The 24,604-nt window shown below is 39.6% G+C and overlaps 1 protein-coding gene across 1 annotated transcript in view; it reads right to left on the bottom strand.

The window, feature by feature from the left end:
* Window positions 1-24,604, bottom strand: part of LOC124281863 — a 38,474-nt gene that overhangs the window by 3,387 nt on the left and 10,483 nt on the right. The window contains exons 4-13 of the mRNA XM_046717878.1: window positions 24,044-24,115; window positions 21,211-21,242; window positions 21,084-21,179; window positions 20,166-20,268; window positions 18,877-18,992; window positions 16,044-16,116; window positions 11,286-11,447; window positions 3,639-3,867; window positions 1,942-2,075; window positions 1,500-1,586 (exon numbers count right to left, since the gene is read on the bottom strand). Of these exons, the coding sequence (XP_046573834.1) occupies window positions 1,500-1,586; window positions 1,942-2,075; window positions 3,639-3,867; window positions 11,286-11,447; window positions 16,044-16,116; window positions 18,877-18,992; window positions 20,166-20,268; window positions 21,084-21,179; window positions 21,211-21,242; window positions 24,044-24,115 (1,104 nt within the window). The remainder of the gene's footprint in view (window positions 1-1,499; window positions 1,587-1,941; window positions 2,076-3,638; window positions 3,868-11,285; window positions 11,448-16,043; window positions 16,117-18,876; window positions 18,993-20,165; window positions 20,269-21,083; window positions 21,180-21,210; window positions 21,243-24,043; window positions 24,116-24,604) is intronic.

The raw sequence follows: 24,604 nt of genomic DNA, 5'->3' as shown, positions 1-24,604 counted from the left end.
GACTATAACATACCAGACAGGGACTATAACATACCAGACAGGGGCTATAACATACCAGACAGGGGCTATAACATACCAGACAGGGACTATAACATACCAGACAGGGGATATAACATACCAGACAGGGACTATAACATACCAGGGACTATAACCAGGGATAACATACCAGACAGGGGCTATAACATACCAGACAGGGACTATAACATACCAGACAGGGACTATAACATACCAGACAGGGGATATAACATACCAGACAGGGGCTATAACATACCAGACAGGGACTATAACATACCAGACAGGGCTATAACATACCAGACAGGGATATAACATACCAGACAGGGATATAACATACCAGACAGGGGCTATAACATACCAGACAAGGACTATAACATACCAGACAGGGCTATATAACATACATACCAGACAGGGGCTATAACATACCAGACAGGGCTATAAACATACCAGACAGGGGCTATAACATACCAGACAGGGATATATACCAACATACCAGACAGGAACTATAACATACCAGGGACTATAACATACCAGACAGGGACTATAACATACCAGACAGGGACTATAACATACCAGACAGGGATATAACATACCAGACAGGGACTATAACATACCAGACAGGGGCTATAACTATAACATACCAGACAGGGACTATAACATACCAGACAGGGACTATAACATACCAGACAGGGGCTATAACATACCAGACAGGGGCTATAACATACCAGACAGGGGCTATAACATACCAGACAGGGACTATAACATACCAGGTGGGATATAACATACCAGACAGGGACTATAACATACCAGACAGGGGCTATAACATACCAGACAGGGACTATAACATACCAGACAGGGGCTATAACATACCAGACAGGGGATATAACATACCAGACAGGGACTATAACATATACCAGACAGGGATATAACATACCAGACAGGGACTATATAACATACCAGACAGGACTATAACATACATACCAGACAGACAGGGACTATAACATACCAGACAGGGACTATAACATACCAGACAGGGACTATAACATACCAGACAGGGACTATAACATACCAGACAGGGACTATAACATACCAGACAGGGACTATAACATACCAGACAGGGACTATAACATACCAGACAGGGATATAACATACCAGACAGGGACTATAACATACCAGACAGGGATATAACATACCAGACAGGGGATATAACATACCAGACAGGGACTATAACATACCAGACAGGGATATAACATACCAGACAGGGACTATAACATACCAGACAGGGACTATAACATACCAGACAGGGACTATAACATACCAGACAGGGATATAACATACCAGACAGGGACTATAACATACCAGACAGGGACTATAACATACCAGACAGGGATATAACATACCAGACAGGGATATAACATACCAGACAGGGACTATAACATACCAGACAGGGACTATAACATACCACTATAGACACTACAGCCTACCTGGGGAGGTCTCTGTGCAAGCTTCTCGCGGTACCCAGGCAGATAGTGGTCCATCTTCTCTTCCTTGTCTATGTCATACTTGCTGTCCTGTTGAGATAACAGAGGAAGATAAGTCTTCAGCCGGTCTACACTCAGCCTACATATCGAGCCAAAAGTAAGACTGTAATACCTTGCTTGAAACGACTCTTCTTTAAAGTACATATATTGAAACTCTGAATATTAGGAACCGTCATTAGAAAATCTGAGAAAGTATCCAAATGCATAGATAACACTGTGTAAATATTATGTTTATAAACTAAGCCTGAAGTTTTCAAACAAAATCCTTTCCTCCTTGCAACAGTAATTCAAGCTTTTTTTAAAGAAATTAACCAGAAATCAATCCTGTTGATGAAGGTGGAACAGAAAATCTTTACAGTCAGTGAAGAGCTCAACTGTGACTTGCCATTGTGATCATATCAAACTTGAGGCCATTTAGCTTCGTCTCAACCTCCGACAAATCTCCCCTGGTGACAACTCGGGGCGTTGTCAGTCGTTGATACTGCCTCGTTGTGGGACGATCCGCAAACAGAGACGTTGCTGTCAATACCCAAGAAATATTTTCTTGAATATGATCTGATATGGATCATGAGTTAAGACTGAGCTGAGTCTAATGCTGTTTAATAGCATTTCGTCTTAACGAGAGAAGAAACTTAGGAGTGACAATGATCTAAGATGAGATGCAGATTTTCCACTTCGGTTAATTGCTCAAACATAGGTACGGTGCTGATAAACCGACCATTATTGTCTGAGCAAATCTTGGGTTTGAACATAGGCGGTTTTAATACCGGTTCCTGGACACAATACACAGATATCAAATGCCAGGATCTTTCAGTAGTGAGTGAGTGAGTATCGTTTTATGCCGCTTTTAGCAATATTGCAGCAAAATAACGGCGGGGTACACCAGAAATGGGCTTCATGAGTTGTACCCATGTAGGGAATCAAAACCGGGTCTTCGGCGCGATAAGCCAACACTTTAACCACTAGGCTACCCCACTGCCCGTGGATCTTTCAGTAACTACAGTAGTGAGTGAATGAGTACCGTTTTATGCCACTTTTAGCAATATTCCAGCAATATCACGGCGGGGTACACCAGAAATGGGCTTCATGTGTTGTACCCATGTGGGGAATCAAATCCGTGTCTTCGGCACAACAAGCCAACGCTTTAACCACTAGGCTACCCCACTGCCCCTGGATCTTTCAGTAAGTACAGTAGTGAGTGAAGAGTGAAGGAATCGAAATATCACAGCAGAGATACCAAGATAGGCCTCACACATATTTACTCAGGAAGAATTGAACCTGGACCCTCAGTGTGATGATCCACAGCTTTACCCACTTGCCTATATAACTGCCATTGGCGTTTATGTATTGGGCATGTAACCACTGATTAGGCAATATGAATGGTCATTTTTTTATTACATTTGTGGTGACTTTACGGTGAAGAAACACTTACTGTTAATCCAAACCAAAACATCACTACCATTGTAGTCAAGAACTAGTGTTTGTTTGTTTATTGTTTAACGCAGCACTGAGCAATATTCAAGCTATATCAAGTTGGTCTGTAAATATTCAAGTCTGGATCAGATAATCCAGTGATTGACATCATGAGCATCTATCACAACTGGGATACGATGACATGCATAAACCAAGTCAGCAAGCCTGACCACCCGATCCCGTTAGTCGCCTCTTACAACAAGCATGGGTTACTGAAGATCAATTCTAACCCAGATCTTCACGTGCAGTCAAGAAGTGGATGATCCATGCCATCTTATTACTATTGATATGGCAGAATGGTTGATATTAGTTAACTTTGGTATCACAAAGTATTTAAAGCAAATATTTTAATGTCACCACTCTTATATTTTATATTTGTATAACATCCCTGACATTTTCTATAAAACTTATCTGGAAATGTGGCGAAGTGTTTGTGTCTTTGCTAAACCTGTCATCTTTCAGTATAAGCAAATCAATGTTTTAAAGAACCTTTTCTTGTAATTTCTTATTTATATTTTTTAGGACTTTTGGTGAATTCAAAACCACTTTTACAAACAAAAGGCACTTACCATCAGAATATTTACCGTTACCACTACAAAATGTACTTACATCTGGCTGTGGAAGGCGCCGATCGAAGCCTCTGTCTGACTGTCTGATACGCCTCCTTTGCTGTGGTCTCAACAGCCTTCTGCTTCTCCTCTTTGGGTCCATACATGCTTAGATTGGGCGCTGTGATCGGTCGTCCTCGTATGTAGCCTGCATGAGCTCGATACACACGCTTCTGTGAACGTCCCACCTCATTCTTCAGATGACAGTAACTCTTCTTGTGGAACTTGGTCTGAAAGAGATATTAATGTTTGTTTAGATGTTTTGGAAATGTCTCTTTCAAAATCAAAACCTTATTAAAATGCTGGTGATACTGGAGTACATTGTAAATTTAATTGATGGAAAATAAATATAGAAAGTTGTCTTATGTATTCAGTTCATCTGAATAAAATCACTATTTACAGTTCAAATTCTGAAGTATTGTATTTGTACAGTCATTCAAGTTCGCTTTCCTGAGGAGAGGGCTGACAAATTTACCACCAACATAATGATCTTATGATATAACTATCAGACAATGTATATGTACAATGATTGTCACACAATGTATATGTACAATGACTGTCACACAATGTCCATGTACAATGACTGTCACCCAATGTCCATGTACAATGACTGTCACATAATGTATATATACAATGACTGTCACACAATGTATATGTACAATGATTGTCACACAATGTATATGTACCATGACTGTCACACAATGTATATGTACAATGACTGTCACATAATGTATATGTACAATGACTGTCACACAATGTACATATACCATGACTGTCAGACAATGTCCATATACCATGACTGTCACACAATGAACATGTACAATGACTGTTATACAATGTACATATACCATGACTGTCACACAATGTCCATATACCATGACTGTCAAACAATGTACATATACCATGACTGTTATACAATGTACAGTCACACAATGTACATGTACAATGACTGTCACATAATGTACATGTACAATGACTGTCACACAATGTACATGTACAATGACTGTCACATAATGTACATGTACAATGACTGTCACACAATGTACATATACCATGACTGTCATATAATGTACATATACCATGACTGTCACACAATGTACATGTACCATGACTGTCACTCAATGTTCATATACCATGACTGTCACACAATGTACATATACCATGACTGTCACACAATGTACATATACCATGACCTTACACACAATGTACATATACCATGACTGTCACACAATGTACATGTACAATGACTGTCACATAATGTATATATACAATGACTGTCACACAATGTACATATACCATGACTGTCATACAATGTCCATATACTATGACTGTCACACAATGTACATATACCATGACTGTCACATAATGTACATATACCATGACTATGACTGTCACATAATGTACATATACCATGATTGTCACACAATGTACATATACCATGACTGTCACACAATGTACATGTACAATGACTTTCACATAATGTACATATACCATGACTGTCACACAATGTACATATACAATGACTGTCACACAATGTACATATACCATGACTGTCATACAATGTCCATATACTATGACTGTCACACAATGTACATATACCATGACTGTCACATAATGTACATATACCATGACTATGACTGTCACATAATGTACATATACCATGACTGTCACATAATGTACATATACCATGACTGTCACATAATGTACATATACCATGACTGTCACACAATGTACATATACCATGACTGTCACACAATGTACATATACCATGAATGTCACACAATGTACATATACCATGACTAGTTTGATCACCATGTTCCCAGTGTTATGGTATATTCAGTTCATGCCATAAAACACCTTTGTGATACCAATGGTTATGTGACAATTTGTGTACTCCTTAATATATCTCTGACTGTGATATGATGGCTCGACAACACCAGAGCTTATAAAATCAGGTTTAGATACTGAATGACACAAGACTCAACCACTGACACTTGTGTGCTCTATGCAAGGGTTATAATACATTTGTTATGATATTACACAGATATATTAACAACTACATATAAAGCAACAAAACCATTTCCATAAATATATGACATCTGTACTATAAGCAGAATCCATAATAATTCCCAGTATATCTTACGTCAGTATTACAGACCGACAAGGACTAGATCTGATGGCTGTATCTGATGTAAACAATATTTCTGGAAGTCCTATTTAGATCTTTCGACTGTTAATGACAGCTCACTTGCTCTTCCTGATCTCAAGTCATAACAAATTCAGCAGTAGAATAGTTACTCAAAATCTCGTCAATTGATTATTGGCTTTTGACTGGATTATAGATAAATTGGTTGAACAGATATACTCAACAAAAAAAGTTAAGGACCACCCCAATGTTCAATATGAAAGTATTTAATAGCTCATGTTATGATCCATATAATACTTAAATATTGAATACTGGGGTGTTCCTTAACTTTTTGGGTTGAGTATATATTAATTGTAATATTCAGATAAGAACCTAAAACTTTAATATTCCAAAGGAGGTTGAAATATTTGTTAAACCCAAAATATGTTTCAGTCAGTTGTTCCAGACATTTGGTTTGTTTTAATCATAAAAGGTTTTAATAAAATCTAGTCAAGAATTAAAATACATTGTTTTAAAATCAGAGAACTTTCTGGAACAAACTATAAACCTGTTGACTCCCTTCAGCATGATTTTAGAACATCAGTATTAGAACAGTGCTACACACAGACCTTGATAACTACAGTCATGGTAAACAGCCACCACTATGAACCCACAACTATCTGCTGGCTTATAGGAACAGGTTATATATGTGCACACACTACGCAGCTGCCGACACTGTCTACATTGCTCCCGCCAACTATGCTGCCACCACATGGACTACGAAGTGGGTACGCCACCACCAAGGATTACCTCAACCTCCAGCCAGTGGGCATACTCATCACTAAATTTACGCTCCTCCAGCTGAAAAAGTGTGTTAGAAACAACAAAATCTAAAACATACAGACATTATAGAAAGGTTAAGAACTACACTACAAGTGAAAGCTATAACATAAAAGTGTGTAAAGCTACAGGTGAGTTGAGGATCCAATCAAAGAAAGTACAGGTGAGTTGAGAATACAATCAGTGAGTGTACAGGTGAGTTGAGGATGCAATCAGTGAGTGTACAGATGATTTGAGGATACAATCAGTGAGTGTACAGGTGAGTTGAGGATGCAATCAGTGAGTGTACAGATGATTTGAGGATACAATCAGTGAGTGTACAGGTGAGTTGAGAATGAGTTGAGGATGAAATCAGTGAGTGTACAGTGTGAGTTGAGGATACAATCAGTGAGTGTACAGGTGAGTTGAGGATACAATCAGTGAGTGTACAGGATGATTTGAGGATACAAAGTGTACAGGATGATTTGAGATACAATCAGTGAGTGTACAAGGTGATTTGAGGATACAATCAAGTGTACAGGTGAGTTGAGGATACAACAGAGTGTACAGATGATTTGAGGATACAATCAGTGAGTGTACAGGTGAGTTGAGAATACAATCAGTGAGTGTACAGGTGAGTTGAGGATGCAATCAGTGAGTGTACAGGTGAGTTGAGAATACAATCAGTGAGTGTACAGATGATTTGAGGATACAATCAGTGAGTGTACAGATGATTTGAGGATACAATCAGTGAGTGTACAGATGATTTGAGGATACAATCAGTGAGTGTACAGATGAGTTGAGGATACAATCAGTGAGTGTACAGGTGTGTTGAGAATACAATCAATGAGTGTACAGATGATTTGAGGATACAATCAGTGAGTGTACAGGTGAGTTGAGGATACAATCAGTGAGTGTACAGATGATTTGAGGATACAATCAGTGAGTGTACAGATGATTTGAGGATCCAATCAGTGAGTGTACAGGTGAGTTGAGAATACAATCAGTGAGTGTACAGGTGATTTGAGAATACAATCAGTGAGTGTACAGATGATTTGAGGATACAATCAGTGAGTGTACAGATGATTTGAGGATCCAATCAGTGAGTGTACAGGTGAGTTGAGGATGCAATCAGTGAGTGTACAGGTGAGTTGAGGATACAATCAGTGAGTGTACAGGTGATTTGAGGATACAATCATAAGGTGTACAGATGATTTGAGGATCCAATCAGTGAGTGTACAGGTGAGTTGAGGATCCAATCATAAAGTGTACAGATGATTTGAGGATACAATCAGTGAGTGTACAGGTGAGTTGAGGATACAATCAGTGAGTGTAAAGGTGAGTTGAGGATCCAATCATAGAGTGTACAGATGAGTTGAGGATCCTATCAAAGAGTGTACAGGTGAGTTGAGGATCCTATCAAATAGTGTACAGGTGAGTTGAGGATCCAATCAATTAGTGTACAGGTGAGTTGAGGATCCTATCAAAGAGTGTACAGGTGAGTTGAGGATCCAATCAAAGAGTGTACAGGTGAGTTGAGGATCCTATCAAAGAGTGTACAGGTGAGTTGAGGATCAAATACAAGAGTGTACATGTGAGTTGAGGATCCTATCAAAGAGTGTACATGTGAGTTGAGGATACAATCAAAGAGTGTACAGGTGAGTTGAGGATCCTATCAAAGAGTGTACAGGTGAGTTGAGGATCCTATCAAAGAGTGCACATGTGAGTTGAGGATCAAATACAAGAGGGTACATGTGAGTTGAGGATGCTATCAAAGAGTGTACATGTGAGCTGAGGATCCAATCAAAGAGTGTACAGGTGAGTTCAGCATCCAATCAAAGAGTGTACAGGTGAGTTGAGGATCCAATCAAAAGGTGTACATCAGTGAGTTGAAGATACAAGTCAGTGATACATCCTAAGTATGTCTGAAGGTGAATTGAGGATACACACTGAATGTATAAAGTCATAAGCTATCTCTCTAATCCATTCTGTTCAAGACAAGATCATCACCAGATATATGTAATTTTAGTCGGTGAGGATTACATACACTTATTATATTCTCCAAACATTATTGTCAAAATGCCTAGAGAATGATTGATTCAATTTATGTTTTAGATGATCGGAATATATTGCCACTTTAGTTTTGCTTAAACATATCAGAAAACACTCGATCTGTTAAGTAGCATAGTTTTATAGTGATTCAAAGACATCTAAATGCATTAATGATTCGCATTTGTTCACTTTTTTCAAGTAACATATTAGATATGACTAAAAAATAGATTGTTATTGTAAATCAACAATTATACAAGTGCTCCATGCATTCTAAGCTGTACCAGCTCTTTTCACTTGAAGAGAAATATATATGTTCAAATCAAAAACTATATTTATCTGGTAATTAAGATCACAAAGTTAATGTGTTTGCATGTGCATGCAGCTTTTGAAAATTATGAACATGAAAATACATGTGAAGAAATATATGCACTTTGACTAATTTTATCATAAAAAACTACATTCATGTCATACTTCAAAACAGGTGAAAAAATACAAAGGAAATCTGTAATCAATATTTACCTGGTGTCGTATGACTGCATGTCCACATTAACACAGAGTGGAACACTAGACCTTGCATCTACCAGTTTCAATGTCTGTATGAGATTTTATTCTCTTGCTACCAACTTTCACCAACACAACAGAAGCCGTAATCTCTCGATGCTCATATAAACACAATTACGTTGGTTCGTGTCAGTTAACAATAAAGTTATTGACAACAGCCCAGTACTTTCTCCCACTCACAATACATGTCTATTCTGGGTGGACAAGAATAGAGTACAATGCTCATGTAATATTAACCCTTGAAGATCCGGGTTAGAATTGATCTTCAGTAACCCATGCTTGTTGTAAGAGGTGACTAACGGGATTGGGTGGTCAGGCTCGCTGACTTGGTTGACACATGTCATCATATCCCAGTCGATTATTTACAGACCACTGCCATATAGCTGGAATATTGCTGAGTACAGCATAAAAGTAAACTCACTCACTCACTACCTCTCTCATTGATATAGGCAGATCCAGAGAGGGGGTGCAGGGGTGCGCACCCCGCTTTTGTCCTGAAAGTTTATTAAATGACCATTCAAATTATGTGAAAATGGAGTGTGCACCCCCACTTTCTCAAGAGTGTGCATCCCCCTTTCTCAAAAAGCTGTATCTGCCCTGATTTTGTATTTTTTGGTTTACAGTTTTTATGTTAAGACTGTGTTGCTTTAATGGGGTTTTTTAACATATATTGTGTGAAAAATCATGGCTGGCTAAAAATATTTATTTCTGATTTTGTCTGCAGTGGTGGTTAAACTTACTTTGCAGCTTAATTTTTTGTATTCATATTGTGGTGAGCATGTAAGTCTGGCTTTGCTAAAAGATAACATAGTCCTTTTCAAATTTAAAGTTCAACAAATTTTTTTTATTAAATATTATGAGCGTATATGCTTGAAAAAATAACTGTTAATAAATTGCCCTGAAAAGTAGGTTGAAGTATTCACCACAAAAGTATTTTGTCTCTAATGAAAACTAGAAGGACCTCCAAGGAATTAAATTGGCAAACCTTAATCTCTTACAAAGTCACAACACAAAAATTGGTTCATGAATTTCTTAATAGTTGTTGCTGACCCTCTGCACCCAGGTATTCGTTTCTGTATGTGTATTAACCTGTTAGCTCAGCTGAAGCTAGACATTCTCTCTCTATATTAGAGGGCGTATGTTAATGCATAAACTATGTACAACAAACAACCAGATCTTCTCACACAGAGACAGTAACACAGTAATACACTGATTTGTATTGATCAAAGATTGTATTTCAGTCTATTGATATGACAGCTGTTATTTTAAATGACAACCCCTTTTTACTTTAAAGGCTATTATTGCCTAAACAGATTGCTTTGGATTTAGGGACAGTTTGACATGTCACGATTTAGGTGAATATTTTCACATTTTGGTTGGATGTGCAAAACATAAATCTGGAATACCGGTATACTGACATGCAAAAGAAAGATTACATCCATGTTTGATGGTGACAAAGCTGAAAGTGGAATATGTGATGATGATGCATGATGTGTGATATTTGCTGCACAGAGTCATTGTTATACAGTAGAAGACTTTATAACGAACATGGATATAACGAACTGACAGCTATAGCGAACTGTTTTAAAAGTCCCGAATAAACCGTATATTATCATATCAAAAAGTGAATAGCGAACTACGAATATAACGAACTAAATTTCAGTGGTCCCTTAGAGTTCGTTATAAAGGTATTTTACTGTATAAGTAAGTAGAAATGTCAAGGTAATCAATGTCTTTTTATCATCAACTACTGACCTATCAAACTCACTGACATTAGTTATTGAATCACCCTCTAAAATGTCAATAATGCACAACAAGCTAGAAGATACACATTTTTTTGAATGGTTGTGAATGTTGGACAGTATATGATAAAATACAAAGCGCTTTTTCATTTTGTCTTTTCAGAGAGGGTCATGAAAACAATAACAAGACACACTAAAGAATTAAAACATAATTATACATTACACCTGAACTTAAAAGACTTTCAGTTGAATTTTACTTTAAGGAACACCTAAATAAATCCGAAAAGTTTTAGAGGAATAAAAAGTTATTAGGCATAAATATTAGATGTGTTTCATTGTGTATATTTACCTGCTGAATCCTTGCCTCATTGGTGATGGGTGGTTCCTTAAACATTCTGTTACTGCCGAGGGTCTCGTGTCCAAAGTCCCATTCATCTTTGAGATATTTTTTGTTTAGCACCCAGGCAATACGGTCGTCATGGTGACACAGAAGCTTCTCAAAGTCAACCAGCTGGAAAAGATAGAAACAGAATATTTATATTGAAGAGAGGAAATAAAGGAATGTAGACAATTGTTGAGGAATAAGAAAGGTTTCATTGTGGATTTAGATAAATTATAAAATAATCAAAATAGAACATTGTGTATTTGCAATACATTAAGACACACTGGTGGTGCAAAGTGCAACAATTTGCCATGCAGAGTTGAATCCCTTAGGCATGCCAGGATCTGCTGATTCACCCAGATTATGTTTCTGAGTATTAATTCAGGTGTCCAAGGCATGTACATAGGGCCAAAGCTTGCGAACCTTAACATGCTTCATTTCCAAGAACTTTGCTTTAACGCCATAAGCCTTTATAGATAGATACCCATGAAGATTCAGGTTAAAATTGATCTTCGGTAACCCATGCTTATCATAAGGGCAAACCAATGGGATCGGGTGGTCAGGCTCGCTGACTTGGTTCACCATGTCACCGTATCCCAATTGTGTAGATGCTCATGCTGTTGATCACTGGATTCACTGATCCTGACTCGATTATTTACAGAATGGAATATTGCTGAGTGCAGGGTTAAACAACATATAAAACCTGAATTCTCTAATCCGTCAATCAGTCAGCACGGAGGCATCTCAGGTGATCAAACAATTGAGTAGCTTTTCTTGACTTAATTCTATCACAAAAAAGACATGAATGAGCAGTTACAAATGGACAATAAATGCTACCTACTGGATTGTCTGGTTCAGATTATTTACAGACCGTCACTATATAGCTGCAATATTGCTGAGTGTGGCATAAAACTTAACTCACTCACTCACTTACAGATAGAGTCAACAATGTTTTGCCATACGTTTGCATCCCCATGGACTCACAATGTAGATGTATCCAATATATACTTCTATCTTTATGGTACACACTTCCTGTTGACCCGTGAAGGTCCGGTTTAGAATATAGATCTTCAGTAACCCATGCTTGTCGTAAGAGGCGACTAACGGGATCGGGTGGTCAGGCTCACCGACTTTGTTGACACATGTCATCGGTTCCCAATTGCGCAGACCGATGCTCATGCTGTTGATCACTGGATTGTATGGTCCAGACTTGATTATTCACAGACCGCCGCCATATAGCTGGAATATTGCTGAGTGCGGCGTAAAACTAAACTCATTCACTCCTTTGAGTATGTGTGTTTTGTTACTTTCAACAAATATTCCAACAATATCTAGGTGGGAGCACCAGAAATCACCGTCACACATGGTATATATGTGGGGATTCAAACTTGGGCTTTCAATCTGTCAATGTCACAAACAAATGGGTTAACCGCTTAGCTACCCTAACACCTCTATGGTGAGTGAGTTTACTTTTATGCCGCCTTTAGCAATATTCCAGCAATATCACGGCGAGGACACCAGAAAAAGCTTCACACATAGTACCCATGTGGGGAATCGAACCCGGGTCTTGCGTGATGATGGCCGAACGCTTTAACCACTAGACGGTCTGGATCTTTGGCGTCACGCAGACGAGTGAACCTCCCCCTACCCCTCCCTCTGTAGTGTCCAAATATGGTCCTTATGATAGCTCTATCTTATGTTTGACATAATATCTAATAATGAATATTAATTCAAGCAGTGTATAATTGTTTCACCATGGTAGCTACACACCACCTAAACATCATGCCATGTTAAAGAAACGATAAATAAAGCGCTACTCACAAGATATTCCATTTCGTAAAACTAGCTACAATTAATTCTGTTTATCTCTGTGTTGTGTGTTTAACTAAGGAACTTGCTAACCTCTGATAATTATCTCAGCCTGCTCACCTAAGGGAAACATTATCTCCAAAACTTGGCGAGTTATTGTGTGCATTGTTGCATGCCAATATCAAGTAGTTTGAGCAGTTATATAAGGTTCAGTAAAAGGCCAGTTCAGATCAGTCAATAAAAGACTAGATCCTTATCCTTCTACTTTACTTATGTTTCACAGATTGTAATGACTGAATTATACACACTTTTAATTTGAAGTACTTCATTTGCAGATCTCAAAATTTTATAAAATTTTAATAACATGAAACTTCTTATTGGAAACCCTGTTAATAAGTTCAGTATGAAAACATATCCTTGACAAAGTCCAATACTCTGAAGTAGCTATTTTAATTTTTTATGTTTATTTTACATCATCAATACTTTTAATGACAAAAAATGCTGTTTCCAAGAATTAATTTAGTTTTTTTCTTCTAACTTTTGACTACTTTTGAAAACTAGTCCTTACTCTCAGTTTAAACCTCAAGAAAATGGGTAGGGTAGACGATTTTGTATAAACTATGATTCTACAAATCATAACTTTGTCATTGAAAGCTCAAGGACCACTGTAGCTTGTAAAGGTCAATATTACAAGTAAACCTGAGTTTACCTGTCTGAATTACAGGTGAGACAGGTGTGGGAACGATGAAGCGTGAAATACAGGTATAGGGAGTCAGTTACTGAGACAGATCCGAGTGACATGTACGTGAGGTAACACAAGGTTGGGGTTGCCGCCAGCGCTGAGGGAGAACTATGTATTGTGGTACTCGGTGCTCCATAGAGGTTACAAATGAAGCAATGCTAAGAAAGGATGGTCATGGAGAGCTGACAGACGCCAAGGCAAGTTTAGTGAGTTGGGTTTAACACCACCTATAACAGACTGACATCTTAGGCTTCCAGTCCCACAACAACAAAAGTCATCTACCGCTATGTTGTCTCAATAGGCAATAGACTAACAACTAGTCTCTGAAATGAACCCCCCTAAAATATTTTACAGAAAAAACAGTTCATAACAAAAAAAATAAAATATAATGAAAAGGGCCCTGAGACTTTCTGGTGTCTTCATTTCCTGAAACTGTGGAAGTCTAGACTTGCCACACATTCTAGACTTGCATGGGATTTATTGGATATATTTGTTTCAGTGTCTGTACGACAGACTAAATATGCAAGTGGCTGTAGTCAAAATGTGCCTGTGTTCACCCAAGCAGTGAATGGGTATCAGGTAGGATGAGGTGGATATGTGAGTGAGTGAGTGAGTTGGGTTTTACGCGGCTTTTAGCAATATTCCAGCAATATCACGTCGGGGGACACCAGAAATTGGCTTCACACATTGTACCCATGTGGGGAATCGAACCAGGGTCTTCGGCGTGACGAGCGAACACTTTAACCACTAGACCACCCCACCGCCCCAGGCGGATATGTGACTAGCCCATACAGTGCCTCTAAAGGCAGATTGGCTTGTATACTCCATAGGGAGTTCAGAATGAAATGTGACAGCAGGTTTCTACAATATCTGGGTAACAAAATTGCAGATTGTAAATTGAGCACACTTAAATGCAATGTTGTAAACAAATAAAAACTACGTCATCCATAGTCAATTTCATTCACCAAAAGAAAGCCAGAGTGCTACTTGAGATTGGGAACACCATATTTTCCTTACATTTTATAAGAAAAATAACAACAGGTAATATAAAGAATACACCTCAGAAAACTGATTTCACTAGGGACATAAACATGTACTCTGTAACTTTTCTCATATTATGAACCCGGTCCCTGTGACATTATCCTAACTCCTTCAAGTGAGTCAAATGTCATCAACTATGATATGTAACATTCCCAGATAATTACATATCCTAAAGTCCCAGAAACTTTGTTTTTCCATTACCTAATCTTGAAATATTTCCCCCTGCTGAATATGTAGAATCAAGCAATATGTAGACAGATAATCTTGGCATTAGTAGGTTTGTAGCATAAGGGAGACAACTCTATATATACACTGATCTGAATTTAATACCCTTAACCATTACAAAGATATTACTCCAAAGGTGGTGTTTTTGATGTGCAAAAGTGCATGAACTGAGATTACGACACATCTGGCAGGCAGGGTTGATTAGATTCAACCTGAGTTAATCTGTGTTAATTAAGCAGAACCAAGGCCTATGCCCCAAATCAACCCATACCACACAGATATAAAACAAAATGGCTGCCAGGAGACAGAAACACAACAGCAGCATTCGAAATACCTGCCTGCCCGACCGCCTGGGACCGTTAATTTTCAACGCGGTCTGCCAGATTCACAAATTCCGCTGCCAGACGGTCAGGTTAAAATTTGGACATGTATATGAAGATATTTTGTGGGCAGGTACGTTTTGATCAGGGCTGGAAGTTTTACATCTATTTTACCAGCTCTATGGTCTGGCTGAAATTTTTGGGAGTTTCAGACCCTGACAGCAGCCAGGATTTGCTGTAACATGTGACAAGGAAAGTTTAAAAGTGTCTCATTGCTTGTCAAACCTGTCATTGTATGCCCTCTAATTAATGCTGGTACACTGACATAATGAAAAAATGTCCCCAATGCTGCTTTATGAAATTTGCTATATTTAATCAGACTCATTATAGAAAGCCTTAGCATTGCAACCTGTAAATGATCAAGTATGGACAAAAGCAAACCAGTGGTTGATCTTATAAGCAAACCTTAATAATACTGGCATGCCCTTATGTTCAAGTCACCACACTGACAACCAAATACACTTAGTTGGTTACACTGAGAAAAGATGGCTGTATAGTCATGGCTGAGGACCTGTCTTGTGATCTGACCTTAAAGAGCTGGTTCTTCTTGCCTTCTGTGTATTCCATGTCTGCATGTCTGAAGCCGGAGTGGAGGTCGCACCTGTTGTCAGAGGACATTATTTTTAGATTACATTTGTAATGATATAGCATGACCAATTTCCTTTATAGTTTGTTCTAAACCATTGTGCCAGGATGCAGATGACAAATCTTCTGGCATTGAAGTTCACATGAAAAATGTAACCACAAGGCTCTGTAGCTCACCAAAAGTTTTTCTCATATTTTCATGACTAGTGTTCACTTGTTACGCTGAAGGCCCGGGTTCGATTCCCCACATGGCTACAATCTGTGAAACCCATTTCTGGTGTCTCCGTCGTGACATTGCTGGAATAGTGCTAAAAGCGGCATAAAACCCAACTCACTCACTCACCATTTCATGATTAGAACATGAAGGTCAAACAAGTTAAAATGAGAACATAACAAACAAATATACTGTATGCCTCAATGCTATAGAAATCCTGTCTGCACATACAGTTATATCCTAAACCAAACATGTCAGTGAACGTAAATATCTTGGGGATATTTTTTTTATGAAATTGTGTGTACAGTCACTAAAAGAATCATCCACAAAAATATCCATGTACTGTTTTTTTTCCAAATAAATTTGACATTGACATTTATTCTACTCCCAAGAAGTTAAGATGGTATTTTTTGTTTCATATAACTAAAGCCAATCTGTTATTGACTAAACATAGAAGACTAAAGTCATGGAAATACTTGGGTATTCCTTAAGGTCTTTGAGTAGTACAGTGGAATCTGTCTATTACGAACTGGCCTTGGACCGACTCATTTGTCCGGATTGTAAAGCAGTCCGTATTAGACAACTTTTGTCCGTTACCGTAGACACTGCCACGATGAGTTACTGCATACTACAGTTAATAAGCCGAATTGACTGTTATTTTAGTCAGCTACGACCAGATTACAAAGCATTGTTCTCATAGCAAGTTGATTGTTGGGACTGTTATTTTAGTCAGCTACAGCTGCGACCGGATTACAAAGCATTGTTCTCATAGCAAGTTGATTGTTGGGACTGTTATTTTAGTCAGCTAAGTCCGGATTACAAAGCATTGTTCTCATAGCAAGTTGATTGTTGGGACTGTTATTTTAGTCAGCTACATCCAGATTACAAAGCATTGTTCTCATAGCAAGTTGATTGTTGGGACTGTTATTTTAGTCAGCTACATCCGGATTACAAAGCATTGTTCTCATAGCAAGTTGATTGTTGGGACTGTTATTTTAGTCAGCTACAACCGGATTACAAAGCATTGTTCTCATAGCAAGTTGATTGTTGGGACTGTTATTTTAGTCAGCTACAACCGGATTACAAAGAATTGTTCTCATAGCAAGTTGATTGTTGGGACTGTTATTTTAGTCAGCTACAACCGGATTACAAAGAATTGTTCTCATAGCAAGTTGATTGTTGGGACTGTTATTTTAGTCAGCTACAACCGGATTACAAAGCATTGTTCTCATAGCAAGTTGATTGTTGGGACTGTTATTTTAGTCAGCTACATCCAGATTACAAAGCATTGTTCTCATAGCAAGTTGATTGTTGGGACTGTTATTTTAGTCAGCTACAACCGGATTACGGATTACAAAGAATTGTTCTCATAGCAAGTTGATTGTTGGGACTGTTATTTTTTAGTCAGCTACAGTCCGGATTACAAAGCATTGTTCTCATAGCAAGTTGGGATTGTTGGGACTGTTATTTTAGTCAGCTACAGTCCGGATTACAAAGCATTGTTCTCATAGCAAGTTGATTGTTGGGACTGTTGGGACTGTTATTTTAGTCAGCATCCGGATTACAAAGCATTGTTTCTCATAGCAAGTTGATTGTTGGGACTGTTATTTTAGTCAGCTAAGTCCGGATTACAAAGCATTGTTCTCATAGCAAGTTGATTGTTGGGACTGTTATTTTAGTCAGCTAAGATCCGGATTACAAAGCATTGTTCTCATAGCAAGTTGATTGTTGGGACTGTTATTTTAGTCAGCTACATCCAGATTACAAAGCATTGTTCTCATAGCAAGTGGATTACAAAGCATTGTTCTCATAGCAAGTTGATTGTTGGGACTGTTATTTTAGTCAGCTACATCCAGATTACAAAGCATTGTTCTCATAGCAAGTTGATTGTTGGGACTGTTATTTTAGTCAGCTAAGTCCGGATTACAAAGCATTGTTCTCATAGCAAGTTGATTGTTGGGACTGTTATTTTAGTCAGCTACATCCAGATTACAAAGCATTGTTCTCATAGCAAGTTGATTGTTGGGACTGTTATTTTAGTGATTGTTGGGACTGTTAATTTAGTCTGTAATCCGTAATTGAGAGAGTCCGGATTATAAAGCATGCTTTAATGATAAATTAAGAACAAATTTGCCGGGACTCAGAGGGTAGCCCGGATTATGGAGAAAACTGGATTACACAGACTCCGGATTTGACAGATTCCACTGTATATAGATGATACACTGAGCAGAGACCTACACTGCAGTCATAACAGTCCCAGTTTTAACTACATTTGTAGCACTAAGACTGTCTTGTGGAAACAGGCCCAGGCACAGTCTGATCCATCGTAAGTTTGTCGTAGTACGGAGATACAGTCATGGTCTCACAGTCCTCTAGTGGATTGGGGGCAGTGGGGTAGCCTAGTTGTTAAAGCGTTCGCCGAAGACCCGGGTTTGATTCCCCACAAGAGTACAATGTGTGAATCCTATTTCTGGTGTCCTCCGCCGTGATATTGCTAGAATATTGCTAAAAGCGGCATCAAACTAAACTCTCTCACTAACTGTCGTGGATTGGTCAGCATACCAGAGTATGAGATCAAGGAATTCTGCGAGCTGGATCCGCCCAGTCTCCTCGAAGTGCTCCTTCATGTGTTTGATCCGATGCATCAACTTCAACGGCGCTATCATCCTCCCACACATCTGCAACAGTGGCAACAAGTCAGTAAATGGATTCTGTGCAACTATCTACTTATGACTAAAGGGGGTAACGTGGCCAGATAGAACAAGATAGTTTGTGGACAATCTGGTTTTTTCATCTCTTGTTCTCTCTGGCTAAGCTACCCCCAGAACATGACATAATACTGAGACACATTTTGGGGTAATATTTTGTGATTTACATTCAGCTTGCACACGTCAACATGGCATACATACCTAAGGAGACTGTTCATTACTGTATCCCCAGGGGGTTATTTTACATTTTGGGTTATGGTGAATTGTAGCATGTCAGTAAATGCCTGCTTCCAAATAAATAACTTATTGGTACCTTACAGAGAAAAATGAACCATAGTAAAGCATAAAATATTTATTCTAGTTATAGAAACATCAGAAAAGTTATGATGCAACTTAATTAAGGTCTAGGGGCCCTAGTTCTTGGTTAAAGTCTTGGGTTCAAGGTTAGGGTCAAGGGTTCCAGTTTAGGGTCAAGGGTTCTTGGTTGGGGTCAAGGGTTCCAAGATAGGGTCAAGGGTTCCAGGTTGGGGTCAAGGTTTCCAGGATAGGGTCAAGGGTTCAAGGTTGGGGTCAAGGGTTCGAGGTTGGGGTTAAGGGTTCCAGAATAATGTCAAGGGTTCGAAGTTGGGGTCAAGGGTTCCAGGATAAGGTCAAGGGTTCAAGGCTGGGGTCAAGGGTTCCAGGATAGGGTCAAGGGTTCCAGGTTGGGGTCAAGGGTTCCAGGACAGGCTCAAGGATTCAAGGTTGGGGTCAAGGGTTCCAGGTTGGGGCTAAGGGTTCCAGAATAATGTCAAGGGTTCAAGGTTGGGGTCAAGGGTTCAAGGTTGGGGTCAAGGGTTCCAGGATAAGGTCAAGGGTTCAAGGCTGGGGTCAAGGGTTCCAGGATAGGGTCAAGGGTTCCAGGATAGGGTCAAGGGTTCAAGGTTAAAATCAAGGGTTCAAGGTTAGAATCAAGAGTTCAAGGTTAGAATCAAGGGTTCAAGGTTAAAATCAAGGGTTCCAAGTCAGGGTGACAGGGCTTGGCTTTATATAGATAGAGAACAGATTCCATGGTGCTGGGCTTGATAGAAACCAGGACTGGAGACAAAAGGGGGGACATGCAGATTACTAAAGAGCACATTTTGATAATGAATGTGCTGGTACCTTGAGACACCTCAGAAGAGTGTGTTTGTCCAACAACATGCCCTTCATGTCCCCTGCTCCGTACAGCTGGTACGCCACACGCACGTCGTGTAGCTCCTCAAACCTACAACACAAAACAAGGGTTACACACAATGAGTGAGTGAGTTTAGTTTTACGCCACACTCAGCAATATTCCAGCTATATGGCGGCGGTCTGTAAATAATCGAGTCTGGACCAGACAATCCAGTGATCAACAGCATGAGCATCGATCTGCGCAAGTGAGAACCTATGACATGTGTCAACAAAGCCAGCGAGCCTGACCACCCGATCCCATTAGTCGCCTCTTATGACAAACATGGGTTACTGAAGATCAATATTCTAACCCGGACCTTCACGGGTGGTTACACACAAACTACCACATTGCCACATGTATCCAATTTACTAACATCAAGAGATCCAGGTTAGAATTGGCCTTGGGTTTAGACTTGCTTGACACATGTCATCAAATCCCAATTGCGTAGATCGATGCTCATGATGTTGATCACTGGATTGTCTGGTCCAGACACAATTATTTACAGACCGCCGCCATATAGCTGGAATACTACTAAGTGGCGTTAAGCAACAAAAAAGAAACTAATATCAAGGCTTTATGGTCAAGACAGCAGTAGTGTTCCAGGTTACTTATGACAGGGCATTGTAGTGACGACAGCAAGAATGTAAGATGTTACTCACGACAGAAAAGGGGCGGTGGGGTAGCCAAGTGGTTAAAGCGTTGGCTCGTCATGCCGAAGACCCGGGTTCGATTCCCCACATGGGCACAATGTGTGAAGCCCATTTCTGGTGTCCCCCGCCGTGATATTGCTGGAATATTGCTAAAAGCGGCGTAAAACTAAACTCAGTCAGTCAGTCACGACAGCAAGAATGTAAGATGCTACTCACGACAGGGCTTTGTGGTCAAGCAGTAGCATGACTTTCCTCATGACGGCCATGTTCCACTCAGCGCTGTGCATGTTGATCGTCTGGTGCAGGTACTCCAACATGAGCCGTCTGGTGCAGGGCCTTGTACAGCAGCTTGTACTCCAACATGAGCAGGACATTCTACAGGGAACAGGAACAACTTAACATATACAACAGCAGGACATTCTACAGGGGAACAGGAACAAGTTAACATATACAACAGCAGGACATTCTACAGGGGAACAGGAACAAGTTAACAGATTCAACAGCAGGACATTCTACAGGGGAACAGGAACAAGTTAACATATACAACAGCTGGTAACATCAGCAACAGCAGGACATTGTACAGGGGAACAGGAACAAGTTAACATATACAACAGCAGGACATTCTACAGCAACAGGGAACAGGAACAACAAGTTAACATATACAACAGCAGGACATTCTACAGGGGAACAGGAACAACATTAAGCTGGTAACATACAACAGCTGGTACAGGGGAACAGGAAAGTTAACATCAGCAACAGCAGGACATACAGGGGAACAGGAACAAGTTAACAGCAGGACAACAACAGGGTTAACAACATAACATCACAACAGCAGGACATTGGACATTCAACAGCAGGACATTCTACAGGGGAACAGGAACAAGTTAACATATACAACAGCAGGACATTCTACAGGGGAACAGGAACAACTTAACATATACAACAGCTGGTAACATCAGCAACAGCAGGACATTGTACAGGGGAACAGGAACAAGTTAACATATACAACAGCAGGACATTCTACAGGGGAACATGAACAAGTTAACATATACAACAGCAGGACATTCTACAGGGGAACAGGAACAACTTAACATATACAACAGCTAGTAACATCAGCAACAGCAGGACATTGTACAGGGGAACAGGTACAGGGGAACAGGAACAAGTTAACAGATTCAACAGCTGGTAACATCAGCGACAGCAGGACATTCTACAGGGGAACAGGAACAAGTTAACAGATTCAACAGCTGGACATTCTACAGGGGAACAGGAACAACTTAACATATACAACAGCAGGACATTCTACAGGGGAACAGGAACAACTTAACATATACAACAGCAGGACATTCTACAGGGGAACAGGAACAACAAGTTAACATATACAACAGCAGGACATTCTACAGGGGAACAGGAACAAGTTAACATATACAACAGCAGGACATTCTACAGGGGAACAGGAACAACTTAACATATACAACAGCAGGACATTCTACAGGGGAACAGGAACAAGTTAACAGATTCAACAGCAGGACATTCTACAGGGGAACAGGAACAAGTTAACATATACAACAGCTGGACATTCTACAGGGGAACAGGAACAAGTTAACAGATTCAACAGCAGGACATTCTACAGGGGAACAGGAACAAGTTAACATATACAACAGCAGGACATTCTACAGGGGAACAGGAACAAGTTAACAGATTCATCAGCAGGACATTCTACAGGGGAACAGGAACAAGTTAAAAGATTCAACAGCAGGACATTCTACAGGGGAACAGGAACAAGTTAACATATACAACAGCAGGACATTCTACAGGGGAACAGGAACAAATTAACATATACAACAGCAGGACATTCTACAGGGGAACAGGAACAAGTTAACAGATACAACAGCAGGACATTCTACAGGGGAACAGGAACAAGTTAACATATACAACAGCAGGACATTCTACAGGAACAGGAACAAGTTAACAGATTCAACAGCATGACATTCTACAGGGGAACAGGAACAAGTTAACATATACAACAGCAGGACATTCTACAGGGGAACAGGAACAAGTTAACATATACAACAGCAGGACATTCTACAGGGGAACAGGAACAAGTTAACATATACAACAGCAGGACATTCTACAGGAACAGGAACAAGTTAACATATTCAACAGCAGGACATTCTACAGGGGAACAGGAACAAGTTAACAGATACAACAGCTGGTAACATCAGTAACAGCAGGACATTCTACAGGGGAACAGGAACAAGTTAACAGATTCAACAGCTGGTAACATCAGCAACAGCAGGACATTCTATGGGGTAACAGGAACACTTTAACAGATTCAACAGCTGGTAACATCAGCAACAGCAGGACATTCTACAGGGTAACAGGAACAAGTTAACAGATTCAACAGCTGGTAACATCTGCAACAGCAGAACATTCTACAGGGGAACAGGAACAAGTTAACAGATTCAACAGCTGGTAACATCAGCAACAGAGTCCACACACTTCTTTTCCAGTAACTATCCTTCGCTCACAAATAGTGTAATTTTATATCCAAAGTAATGTTTGTATTCATTTGAAAAATAAACTGGGTGAATATTCATTAATGGCAGAGAAAAACAATTCCACACATCCCAACGTGCATACAATCACAGAATGATTATTATAATATCTATCTCTACTGCAGAACATGACGAAACCATGTTTGGTAAAATCCCCAAATTCATGTTTGCATTTATGGTCTGGAAACACCAATGCTAACGAAAGCCTAAAACGTGTTTAGCCTGTGAGGTCCAACTCGTCTGTGTCCCAGATGGTACAGAAAATATTAAGAAGGGAGTCTAAGTCAAGTCTAAACTGGCTGACCTTGACATTAAGACTTGAGTTCCCTTTTCTGGTAGGTAGGTATTTTTAAATAAGACACCTTAATTCTTGGTACTAAATGTCAGTCTAAGGTCCAACAGGCAAGGAAAGACCTTACCCAGTAGGAACCCTTCGCTGCCTGATTCCTTGTCTTGACCCCCTCCCCGCTCTCAGCAGCGCCACCGTCCACAGTGAGGCTAATGTCCAAACGAATATATGCTTCTGTGCCCCAGACTGTGGTCATATTGGTCAGGGTCTAAATAAACATCTTATATGTCCCTAAGTTCCTAAAATAGTAAAACAAAAATCTGACATACCTTGATAAGAATGCCATCCTTTTCCACTGTAATTTCGTCCGTGACGTTGCTTTCGAAGAGGTCGACTTGGAACTGGAAATAATGAATGAGTACATCACGTGTAGGGATTTGTCTACCAGTGGTGGGGTCGTTGTCGTGTAGGGTACTACAGTTGTGTACCTTTCTGTACCTTTCAGTAGGTATCTTAATCAAAATCTGATTACGAAAATGACCTAGGGTGAATGAGTGAGTATGGTATAATATTATGCCGCTTTTTGCGACATTCTAGCAGTACCACGGACGGAGACTCCAGAAACGGGGCATCGAACCTGAGTCTTCGGTGTGACGAACGAACGCTTTAACCACTAACCTACCCCACTACTACCTAGTCAGCTGGAACCAGGGAGGGCCTATTCCTGTGATTTCCACAAAGCACGAAATCAGTTCCTTGGCAATTTTGGGAACAGATTCCAGTCTAGTTCAGGGGCGTAGCTACCATATATTATAAAAAGCCCCGGCTTACACATAATTGCTGCTAAAAAGGTCGGGCAAGTCCTCAATACTATCCGAATAAATAGCTGT

Source organism: Haliotis rubra, unplaced genomic scaffold (assembly GCF_003918875.1).
Source record: "Haliotis rubra isolate DU_JTF1 unplaced genomic scaffold, ASM391887v1 Scf29, whole genome shotgun sequence".
Taxonomy (NCBI): Eukaryota; Metazoa; Mollusca; class Gastropoda; order Lepetellida; family Haliotidae; genus Haliotis; species Haliotis rubra.
The sequence above is the reverse complement of the archived record's forward strand: the minus strand, read 5'-3'. Positions and strand labels throughout refer to the sequence as shown.